At 32.4% G+C, this 13,017-nt stretch overlaps 1 protein-coding gene across 3 annotated transcripts in view; it reads right to left on the reverse strand.

The window, feature by feature from the left end:
- Window positions 1-1,282: 1,282 nt before the first annotated feature.
- Window positions 1,283-13,017, reverse strand: part of PDE9A (phosphodiesterase 9A) — a 149,692-nt gene continuing 137,957 nt past the window's right edge. For all 3 annotated transcript variants that reach the window (XM_031959226.1, XM_031959225.1, XM_012544374.3), the window contains 3 exons: window positions 5,538-5,666; window positions 4,844-4,939; window positions 1,283-2,591 (listed from right to left, as the gene is read on the reverse strand). In XM_031959226.1, the coding sequence (XP_031815086.1) occupies window positions 2,571-2,591; window positions 4,844-4,939; window positions 5,538-5,666 (246 nt within the window). In that variant the 3' untranslated portion in view covers window positions 1,283-2,570. The remainder of the gene's footprint in view (window positions 2,592-4,843; window positions 4,940-5,537; window positions 5,667-13,017) is intronic.

Below are 13,017 nucleotides of genomic sequence, written 5' to 3' on the forward strand. Positions count from 1 at the left end.
ATCAGCACAGTGATGAAGACATAGTACTTAGTACTAAGTACTTAAATACTTTTTTACCTATTCCGCTATAAATAAGTGGTCTATGAACAAACACTTCTTAAAAGAATTGCAGGCTATTAATAAACACATCTAATAAGAGAAATGTAAATCAAAACAATCCAAAAATTCACTTCAAACATTACAGGCTAACAAACATGACAAAAGATGGGAATAGTCAATCTTGGAGGGTTTGTGGAAAGATATGCACATTAGTTCATTGTTGATGGAGCTATGAATCAGTATAGCCATTTTTGAAAGCATTAGAAATTAAGCAAATGAAGTGACTGAAATGTCCATATCCATAGGTTCCATTGTTGGAATTTCTCCCCTGAGGAAGTTATTGATAAAAAAAAAATGTCCAAAATATTTATAGCTTCATTTTTGTAATAGCAAAGAATTGGAAACAAAATAAATGCCCATTAGTTGGGGAATGGCTAAACAAATTGTGGTGCACAAATATAATGGAATATTAGTTTTCTATGAAATGATAAATTTGGTGAATGTAGAAAAGCATAGAATGATCTATATAAACTATGGAAAGTGAAGTAAGCAAATCCAAGAAAACCATATACATGATGACCACAAACTAGAAAAGAATGAAAAAATGAGTAAACAGCCCTCAATTGGGGAATGGCTAAATAAGTTATAGTATATGAAAGTAACGGAATATTATTGTTTTATCAAAAATGATCAACAAGCTAATTTTAGAAAGACCTGGAAAGATTTACAAAAACTGATGCTGAGCAAAACAAACAGAACTAGGAATACATTATCAATAATAACAGCAAGATTGTGAGATGATCAACCATGAAAGACTTGGTTCTTCTCAATGGTTCAGTGATCCAAGCCAATCCCAATAAACTTTGGATAAAAAATGCCATCTGCCTGCAGAGAGAACTATGGAGACTGAATGTAAGTCAACATATGGTGTCTTCATTTTTTTTTCTTCTTCTTTTTTTTTTAATGTCATGGTTTTCCCCTTTTGTTCTGATTTTTCTCTCTCAACAGGATTCATAAAGATGTGTGTATTAAAAATTAATATACATGTATAACCAGAAAAAACAATAAAAAATAAAGTAAAATATTTTACATTGATATACATTTTTAAAAAAAGAAATAACCATAAACATAAAAAGGGCATGTTGCAAAATTAGAAAGAACAAGCATAGCTGGAACAAAGGGATATAAGAAGATATTCCCACTCTACTCCTTTGCAAAGTTGGAAGGTTCACAGGCATTGCAGATTGTACATGTTTTCAGACTTTAAAAATGTAATGATCAGTTATGAAGATTTTTCATCTTTTTCTTCTTTTTCGGCTTGTAAAAAATAACATGTTATATATGGGATAACTCTATGGAAGGGAAAGTGGGAGAGATATTGGGAAAAATTGTGGTAAAATTAAAAAATCCCAAAAGATCAAAAAAAATTTATTTAAAAAAAGAAATGTTTTTCAATCATTCCAACTCCTGTTTTACGAATCCTCTTGAAAGGAAAACCTCACTATATAGAGACAAATTTTACTTCACATAGAAGATATTGTTGACTATTATTTTTAAAAAAATTATCTAGGTTTAAAATAAAGTCTTGAAGTTGGAAAACATGGCTTAGTATATGTCTAATTCTTTTCCAGAAAGAATTAAAGCAAATGTAAACAATTATAGGCTTTGTCCTCAACTTCTATGGGTATCTTGTTATACAAAATATTTCTAGAACATTTAAAGTGATAGTTTATCAGATAATTTTTGATAAGAAGCTAGTCAAAAACCGTAGTTTTGCCTTCCCCAAATGCCAAATTTCTTGAAATTGTTGCCCTCCCTAATCTTTAAAGCAAACATTTAAATCATCATTTCACTGGAAATGGACATATTTTTGTTTTCATTCACAATCATTTTACATGTTTACATATACTCATAGGATACTGAATCAGTTCACCCTCAATTATACTGTATAGGCTGACATATCGTATATGTCCACATGATACATATGAATGGGTTTCATTCTTACTGCATGAACATTTCAGAAGCACATTCTATTTGCTTGTACATATATACCATTCCAAGTTTTAATATTATAACTAGTTTTCATATATATATATATATATATGTATATCATCATACCTGTCAATTGTTCTAAAATATGTTCTAGAAAAAGTATAAATTTCCTTTTCTTCATATGTGAATAGTAGAAATGCTTCCTGTTTTCAATTAAACATTTATTCAACAAGTGTTTATTTTGAAACAAAAGTAGCTATTTTACACACAAATGTACAAAGTAAGAACAGTACCTCTTTCTGTATAAGAATATGTTATTTAAAAGACAGTTTAAAAATAAAATTCTATAGACTATGATGAATTCAGTTCTCCTTTCCTTTGACATCTCCCTTTCCTCTTCTCTTAGTTTTTCCATTAATAATAATTCAGTTCTTTAGAAAATAGGGTTCTGTAAGACTTCAGGATGTATCATCTTTGTTCTGTGCTGAAGAATCCCGAGATATCTAATAGACCAGTCTATAACTGAGTTCAACAGTCTTCTAATCTTCCTCATAAATGGCCTGGAAAAGGAAAAAGAAAATATTTTCAGTGATATGTGTGTGTGTGTGTGTGTGTATGTATGTGTATGTGTTCAAAATTCCAAATCAACACTAAAATCCATAAGATTACATCTCAGATCTGTGGCATATGTAGAGAGCCCAGTAAATAGTCCTTGAAAGGTATGAGAAGCAAAGCCTTAAAGTGTTCTTTTGGTTTGCTTGGAAATGCTTTATACAAATATTCTAATAGCACTGTTGACACAGGTGGAGCTCATTTGACCTTCACTAATTTGGATTATGAAAAGATCTGGATGGTTTAATGTTATATTTCAGAGAAGACTGAATGCATGAGGCATATTAATAATAGGAAGAGCATACTTAGAAAATTTAAGTAAGAGAACTCTTTTCAAGCATCTATAAATACTTTGGGAGTGGTCTTTTAAAATACTGTACTTTAGTCTTCACAAAAAGGAAGTAGAAAGGAAAAAAATTTTTCCTTCCCCAATCCAAGTAGCTAGGTAGCAATGGATAGGGTCCTGGACCTGGAGTCAAAAAAACTCGAGAGAAAATATCGATTCAGACACTTACTCTTTGTATGGCACTGGGTAAGTCACTTAATCTGTTTGTGTCCTTATCTGTAAAATGAAGCTAATAATAGTCCTATCTCCTAGGGTTATAATGAGGATCAAATGAAATATTTGCAAAGTTCTTAGCATGGTGTCTAACACATAAAAGGTATTTAATAAATGCTAGCTCCTCTTTCCCCTTCTCAAGCTCCCCAGTTTTTATTGGTAATGAGCCAACTAAAAGATTTTTGTACGATTTTGATTTATCCATAATTCTTATAAGTTCCTGAAGAGTAGCAATAACTCAGGATAATTCATGAGTAATCAAGATTCTGGTTGATTAGGTAATCCAACATTCTCAGTGAAATTTGGGATGGAGGTCCATCTAAAGGAAGGTCATCTAATGGGAGAAAGAAAGTCTAGAAAAAGTGACTGTGTCCCTAAATTCTGACCGTCTAGAAGAAAAGAGGAATCAATCTCTTATTGCTTTCAATTTCTACTGGAATCTCCACACCTTGCCAAAAAACACCACCTTTAGTTACAACTGTCTAACTACATATGTCTTTGGAAACATATGTCTTTCTTATATGCATTAGGAAAAGAAAGAATCTAATTAAGTAGTTTCTCCTTTTAGTTGACAGAATCCTCACTTTTCTGGTATCATCAAAGAGGAAGACCAAGAGATTATTTAGGTCTCAGCAATAAGTATTTTCAGTTTTGAATCATAATATGACTGAAACATCTAGGAAATGTGTCATCTCCTGTGATGAAGTACCAAATCACATACTGTACCTGCTTGGCTAGGGATAGGTAGAGAATATCTGTACATGCTATGTATAGCTCATGTTACATAGAAAAGCAAATAATATCAATTTTTTTTTTACATCAGTATTTTTGCCTATTCATTTCTCAGGACAAATAACCTGTATAGCCCTCATTTTTTTCATTTGCAAAATGAGAATAATAATAGCACTTATTTCACAGGGTTAATGTGAGGATCAAATGAACTAATATGTACAGTGTTTTGTAAACATATTAATGCTAGTTATTATTTTTAATATCAATTAACAATGCTTTTGTCAATTGGGCTCACTTGCAGAAACTTGAAACAATTCCCTTTGGGTGTGGGGAAAGTTTTTTTTACTTTATTTGTTTTAAATATGTACTTTGTTTTCACTGTAATGTTTACCATAGATGTTTGCTAATATGGATTAATTTGTTAGACATATAGTTGAGAGGAGGCAATTGAGTAGAGAACATCATCCAAGAAAGAAAGAGAAATCTAATACTGATAGCTATTGCTAAATGCTATCTCTGGCTGGGAACTTAAAGCTAAAAAAAAAAAAAGAGTAGGGTAAGTGGGGGCAAATAAGAATGACTGAATAATCACACTTAACCATTGCTATAACCATAATGCTTGATATGAGAATAGCCTTTGGATTTGCCATATTGCACTATTTTTCTTTTTGGGGAAAAAAAAGATCTACAGCATGAATATGAATTTGGAGGACTCTTTCTATACTTAAGAGAATTATCTATTAACGTATTGCTTTTCAGGAAAATTGAAATGTGCTTTTACTTATTCTTATATAGAGTATGTTAGTGTCATTATTTTCAGCTACTATGAATTTTAAAAGTTTTTCAATATGTAGTCAAGAAAAATAGCTGGCACTTAGGTGCCATCAGTAAGGTGTTAAAATACTTTACCTTTTTCTTGGCATCATCTATTTTTTTTAATTCCTCATAACGATTTTTAGATTCCCAAAGAGGCTGAAGCATCAATTCTTCAACCATAGGAAAAAGCTGGAAGAAATAAATATACATTTAAATATTTCACTATTCCCAAAACAATGAAAAGTAATCAAGAATAAATGTATCTTACTCCTCTTTTTTAAAGGAGCTAAGCAGACGACATCTGGAATTCTAGTTTAATAGACACTGATAAATTTCTAGGTGAAGGCATAGATGGCCTTCAAGTCCATACCAGGAAAATTAGTTGAAGAAAGGCTCAGAGTAGTTATAAAAAGTTTGTTATTTGAATGAAAGATTTTACTTTTCTACTTGGGCCCAGAAGGTAGAATGAGTGGCAATGGGTAGTAGTTACAAAGAAGCAAATTTAGGCTTAACAAAAAATTTTCTTTCTAATAATCAGAACTATCTAAAAGTAGATTATGTCATTTGAAGAAGTAGTAGGTCTCCTCTGACCAGAGGCTTTAAGGCAAGGGATGGTTGACTACTTGTTAAATATATTGTAGGGGAAATTATTTTCAAGGCATGGGTTGCCTTGAAAAGAGTGTATGTATATATACACATACATACAGTGAGAATCACAAATATATATATATATATATATTATATATATATATGTAGGTAGGTAAATATTCCAATGCCAGTTATTTACCTTGGTAACTGTTTCAAACATTGGGATCAAAACAAACTTGATGAATCCAATTTGGGCTGTAGGTTTGGTCACTTTATCTCGGTCCATGAAAGGTGCCACTGGAAGTCCTTCAGATTTTTCTCTGTCACTCTAAGGTAATGCAAGAAGCAGTGTATTAAAGACTAGAGCTTAAGACTATCTCAGAGGACCACAGTGCGTTTATATATCCTTTTTAATATAGTATTTTATTTTCCCCAATTACATGAAAAAACAATTTCCAACATTCTTTTTAAAAATTGAGTTCCAAATTCTTTCCCACCCTTGTTGAGAAGCAATTTGATATGGGGGTAGTCATGCAAAACATATTTCCATATAAATAATGTAAAGTAAAATTGTAATATTTACTTGTACTTATTTGTATTTAAGGTACATTTGCATAGAGGAGAAATTATAGTAAACCATGATAAGATGGTAGAAAATTATTTTAAAATTATTGCATCAATTGGCATTCCTGGTCTAATATATCATTGGATAGCAGTTCAGCTAATGCGTAAAGCATTTATAAGTATAAAACTCTTAAATTTCTTGGAAATTTGAAAGGATTGAAATCATTCTATTTATATGCTCAATATTAAGTAATTATAAATATTCTGTTATTGAAGCTGTCAGTGATTAATGAATGAGAAGTCATAAATTCACATAGCTTACTATAGCTAGTCCTAGACTGGGCCATTCAAACTATAACTCATATTCCCTCTAGCCATTCATCTGGAGCATAGACTTATAGATCAAGATTTAGCCATTATAGATTCAATCATCTAGCGTAAGCCCTTCAATTTATTTACTGTCATGGTCATTTGGGATCATAGTTTGAGTGCTTCCTTTTAGTAGAAATTAAAATCAATTTATGGGCTTTTATTCACATGATGAACTCTTGATCATAGACTTCTATCATTTCATTTGTCCCTAGATCTTACTTTATTAAACTTATTCTTCATTCTCATTGTGACTTATAATCTATTTACTCATTATTTTATCAGGCCATCATTCTCTTTCTGGTTTCCTATTCTTTGACCTTTCCCTTGATCCTATATTTAGCAATTTAAGCTCTATCCTATTTTCCACTTTCAAAAGTTTTGGATTAAACTCCTACATCATTTATTTGTACTTTGCCAATCTCTCAACTCTGGAATATTACCTTCACACACCTCATCCGCTACAAATCTGTTATTGAATAGAGCTGAAGTTATAGTACTATGCTAAGTCCACAACAAATGTGTGTTATTTAATATCATCTGGATGCTTATAAGATAACACTTTCATATTACCCTAATTGATTTTTTATTTCATTTATCATCCTGATTATTTGAAACTCTCTTTTCTCTCCTTAAGTGTCCCATAAAGATCTCCTCTCAAGCTCACTGCTAAGAATGTCATATCACATTTTACTGAGAAAAACAAGGCTATTCTATACAATCTCCTTCCCCTCCCCCCCCCTTCTCTACATCTTATTACTGCTTTACTCTCTGCTCTCTTTACTTTCTCTTCCCACTTACTCTACTTTCTAATGAAATGGCTTTTATCCATTCTCTTTCCTTTCACTCCCTTGAATCTTTTCTTATAGATTGTCTCTTCAATTTTCCCTTCTCTTCCTAATAATGCCTTCTTCTACCTACTAGTTCATTCTCTGTTGCCTACAGATACATCTCCATATAGTTTATTATTTTTTAATATAGTATTTTATTTTCCCCAATTACATGAAAAAACAATTTCCAACATTCTTTTTAAAAATTGAGTTCCAAATTCTTTCCCACCCTTATTGAGAAGCAATTTGATATGGGGGTAGTCATGCAAAACATATTTCCACATAAATAATGTTATTAAAAAAACACAGACTGAAATAAAAACTTAAGAAAAATAAAATAAAGAATGTGCTTGGCTGATTCAAGATGATTTCAATAGACTTGGGATGAACTTGCCTTCTGCATCCAGAGAGAGAACTATGGAGACGGAATGTGGATTGAATCATGGTATTTTCACCTCTTTTTGTTTATTTATTTGCTTTTTCTTTCTCATGGTATTTTCCCTTTTGGTCTAACTTCTTGTATAACATGACAAATATGAGATATGTTTAAAAGAATTTGACATGTTTAACATTTTTTTAAAGAATATGCTTGTATACAGATTCCATCAATTCTTTCTCTGGAGTTGGATAGCATTTTTCATCATAAATCTTCAGTTGTTTTCGATCATTGTAATGTTGAGAATAGCTAAGTCATCACAGCTGATCATCTTACAATATTGCTGTTACCGTATACAATGTTCTCCTGGTCCTATTCATTTCACCTTGCATCAGTTCTTGTATATCCCCAGTTTTGTTTTGTTTTGTTTTTTAACAATTCTGAAATGCTTTATTTTCTAGGTAGCTGAACTATGACTATTCTTGAGAATGATATGCTGTTTTGAGTTCTTACATACTATAATTCTTTTTTTTTTTTTTTTTTTTTTTTGCTGAGGCAATTGGGATTAAGTGATTTACCCAGGGTCACACAGCTAGGAAGTATTAAGTGTCTGAGGCCGGATTTGAACTCAGGTCCTCCTGACTTCAGGGCTGGTGCTCTATAGAACATACTATAATTCTTAAACTTATATTCTAATTGCAACTGTACTTTGATTAATAAAAGGAAACTGTTTTTTTCCATGCAGCTCTTTTTTTCTCCCATGGGACTATTAATACATAGGTCATGAATAAATGTGTCACTGATTTTTATATATCTTGCAATTTAACCATCTGAACAATCACCTAAAAATTTTCTAAAGTTTACCTAGTCAAATAGATTATAATAAGCTTCATCAACATAAATGGTTATTGCTTGTTTAAAAACAAATTACTCTCCCTAAATAATAAAGTTTATATATTACTATGAACATTTCCATTTGATAGATTATGTTTTAATAGGTACTGTTTGTAAATATCTTGGTTGTATGGTGGAAAGGATACCAGAAAAAAGAATCAATAAGATTGTTTCTTAACCAAATAGCTGTGATTTTGAACAAGTGATTTAATCTCTTTGGTATCACCTTCCTCATTTCTCAAATAAAGATGGTAATGGATGGGACTGAAGACAAATTAAATTTTACATTAGCATGTTCCCAGGAATTAGGATGTTATCAAAGATGCATTCATTCTTCATTGATGCAATTAAAGAGTTCCCTAGACCTTCCATATCTATAAAGCCTAAATGTTTGTTATAAGATTTCTAACTACCAAAGCTACATGAAAAATTGAGTTATTTGATGCAGTTGTGGAATTATGAAAAGAATACTTATAACCAGTGTCCTCCAGTGTCTCCAGGTTTTTCTGAAAGCATGTAACATCATTTCTTATAATACAATAGTATTCTATCATAATTATATACCACAAATTGTCCAGCCATCCCTTAGTTTATGGGCATTCCCTCAATGTCCAATTATTTGCCTCTAGAAAAGAGCTGCTATAAATATTTGGGCATAGTTTCAAATCACTTTACAAAATGATTGAATCAGTTTGCAACTTTACCAATAGTGCATGAGTATCTCAGTTTTCCCACATTCCCTCTAGCATTTGTTATTTTCCTTTCTGTTTTATTAGCCACTTTAATAGGTGTGAGATTATACCTCAGAATTATTTTAATTTGCATTTTCCAATCAATAGTTATTTAGAGCTACAGATGTTCTATATTCTTTACCTGAAAATGATTCATTTTTTTGATCATTTGTCATTTGAGGAATGGCTCTTATTTTTATAAATTTAACTCAGTTCTCTATATATTTTAGAAATGAGATCTTTATCAGAGAAACTTGCTTCAAAATTTTTTTCCATGGTGATGATTGCTAACTATATTTCCTTCCATATTATTTCCCCCTGTTGATTCTATTTTTCTCTCCTTTTAACCTATCCCTTCTCAAAAGTATTTTGCTTCTTTTCCTCATTCTATCCTCCATTCTATGAGTACTCCCTTCTCTCTTCCCCTTTCTCTCCTACTTTCCTGCAGGGTAAGATAGATTTCTATACCCTACTGAGTGTTTATGTTATTCCTTCTCTGAATCAATTCCAATGAAAGTGGGAATCAAGCATTCCCCACCTCCTCCCCATCCAACCTCTCCCTTTCTCTTTCTCCCAGTGCATTCTTTTTTCTCACTCATTAAATTTATTTTTTTTAGATAATCCATCATCTTCAAGTCACTCTGTGTCCTCTGTCTATATATACTCCGTGTAAATGCCCTAATAATGAGAAAGTTATTATGAGTTATTAGTATTGTCTTTTCAGGTAGGAATATACATAATTTAACCTTATTGAATCTCTTGTGATTTCTTTCTTGTTTACCTTTTTATGCTTCTTGAGTTTCCTCCATTTTAAAAAAATCTTCCACTATATCCACCTTTACCTCAAACTATTGTCCTTTTTCTCTTCTCTCTTTCTTAGTTAACGTCCTAGAAAAATAAGATTGTTTCTTAACTAGGTAACTGTGATTTTGAACAAGTGATTTAGTATCATCTTCCTCATTTCTCAAATGGAGATGGTAATGGATGGGAAATTTGATAAACTTGGTGCCTGTTCTCTTTCCACTTCATTGCTCAGCTGAAACTCCTCTATCCAGAATTATCTCTTAGGACCCAAATCTAGTGGGTTTTCTCAATCTTCCTTCTTAATCTATCTTTGTATCATCTGACATTTTTGATCACCTCTTGTACACTCTTTTTGTTGTGTGTGTGTGTGTGTGTGTGTGTGTGTGTGTGTATGTGGAAAACATTACTCCTTTCTGGAGAGAACATACTACCAGTCCAATTCCTCCACTATGCAGTCACTCAAAAAACATTTAAGAAGTACCTTCTATGTGTCAGATAGCACACTAAGAGCTGAAGATACAAAGAAAAGCAAAAACCAATTTCATGGAGTTCATAGTCTTATCAGGAAGGCAACATACAAACCACTATGTACAAAAAAGCTACATTTAAGATAAATAGGAGATAATTAACAGAGTAAAGCCATAGAATTAGAAGAGAATAAAAGGCCATAGAATCAACCACAGCCTCTTGTAGAATGTAGAATGTAGGATTTTAGCAAGGATTGAAGGAAACCAGAGAAGTCAGGATGTAGAGATGTGGAAGACAAGTCCAGGAATGGGAGAAAGCCAATGAAAATGCCCAGGTCATGGAGTATCTTTGTGCAAGGAATATCAAGGAGGCCATTGTCACTGGATCACAGAGTACATTATATAAGAAAGATATAAGACATAAGAAGACAGAAGAAGTAGGGAAGGGTCAGGTTATGAATGACTTTAAATAACAAAGAGAGGATTTAATTTGAACCTGGAGGTGATAGGGCATTACTGAGGGGAAGGTGTGGGAGTGACATGGTCAAATTTGTAGGTTAGGAAGATTAATTCGACAGCTGAGAAGAGAATGAAATGGAGTGGAGAAATATTTGAGGCAGGGAAACCACATAGTAGACCATTTTAATAGTCCAGGTATGAGGTTATGAGGCTCTGTACCAGAGTAGTGGAAGTATCAGAAGAAAAAAAAGAACATATATGAGGGATGTCACAAAAGGAAAAATCAACAGGACTTGTCAATGGATTGGATATAGGGGTAGTGATGACAAAGAGTGAAGACTTGAGAGTGACATCTAGCATGTAAGGCTGGGTGACTGGGAGGATGGTGGCACTCTCAATAAAAATGGGAATTTAGGAAAAGTTTTTGGGGAAAAATAGTGAATTCAATTTTCAACATGTTTAGTTAAAAATGTTTGCATAATATCTGATTTTAGATATCCAATAGGCAGTTAGAGATGCAAAATTGGAGGTCAGGAGAAAAATTACCATCACCACCATAGAGAGTTGATTAGATCACTAAGTAAAATGCTATGAATGAAAAAGACAACAGAAACCAGAATAGAGCTTTGTTGGATATCCACACTTAATGGACATGACTTGGATAAAGTGCCAGGAAAGGGTACTAAGAAAGAGTTGTTAGATAAGGAAAGGAAGCAAGAGAGAGTGGCTATGAGGATATCACTTTTAATATATTTCTGTTCTAGATACTCAACTCTTCTTTCTCTACACTTCTCAGTCATCTTATCAGCTCCCATAGGTTCAATTATTATCTCTATACAGGTGACTTTCAGATCTATGTAGCCAGTCCTAGTTTCTCTACTGAGCTGAGTTCCATATAAAATGTTCCAAAATCAGAAACTTACATGATTTCATCAATGGAAATTATATTAAAATTGCATAACTATGTGCTTTATCTTTGCATCTTAAGGACCACTGAAGAAGGAAGGGACAAACCACTCCAAGTATCTTTGCCAAGAAAACTCCAAATGTATTCATGAACAATTGGATGTGACTGAAATGACTGAACAACAAGGATCATAAAAACTTTCCATTTTGCTTTCTCAAACCTTCCATATTTGTTATTTTCCCATTAGAGCATGAGTTCCTTGAGAGGAGGAATTGTTTTGCTTTTCTGTTTTCATCCTCAGCATTTAACACAGTCCTTTGCACCCAGAAAGCATTTAATAAATCTTTTTTTCATTCATTTCATTCATTCATTCATTTCTAATTTAACAGGTCTAAAATTTAATTATCTTTGATTCAAATCCATATATCTCTCGAATTTTCTTATTATTCTCAAAGATATACTTTTAATCAAAGATTTGCAATGTTGATGTCATCTTTGAATACTCACTTTTCACTCAATCCACATATTCAATCAGTTGCTACATTTTGTTATTTCTACTTTCATAACTTCTCTCTTATTCTTCCTCTTCTCTCTACTCACATCATCATAGTTGAGGTATTTAGCAGTTTTCATCTCGACTGTTATAATTGCTTCTTAATGGGCCACCCTGCTTCAAGTCTCTTTCTCTTCCAACTCTTTCTCTATAGAGCCACCAATATGATTTTCCTAAGAGATGATCCTAACCAGATGACTTCTTTAATCAGTAATCTCCAGTGACTTTTTATTACATCTTAGATCAAATATAAATTCTTCTGCTTAGCATGTGAAACTTTTCAGAATGTGGACTCAACCTGCCTACACTTACCAAACATTGCCAAACATTATACTAAGCAGTAAAAATAAAAGAAGAAAGACCCTTTCTCCAAGGAGCTCACTATTCAGTTATTGCAAATTCTTCTATTTGTCATCTATTTCATATTATTTCATCTATTTATTCTCCAGTTGAATTAGCCTTCTTATTTTTTTTCATATATGGCACAGTGGCTTCTGATATCATGTCTTCCTATTGGCTATCTCCTATTTCCAGGATGAATTCCTTTTCACCTCAGCCTTATAGAATCCCTGGTTTCATTGAAGGGATTACTGCAGATACTACTGTCTTCTCCCCTGTTATCTGGTATTTACTTTGTTCATCCATCCATCCAGCTAGCTGATGTTTGTCTGTCTGCCTATTTATCTAACAGTATCTACATAATGTGTATGTGGGTGCGTGTGAAT

The sequence above is a fragment of the Sarcophilus harrisii genome, chromosome 3 (assembly GCF_902635505.1).
Source record: "Sarcophilus harrisii chromosome 3, mSarHar1.11, whole genome shotgun sequence".
Classification (NCBI taxonomy): domain Eukaryota; kingdom Metazoa; phylum Chordata; class Mammalia; order Dasyuromorphia; family Dasyuridae; genus Sarcophilus; species Sarcophilus harrisii.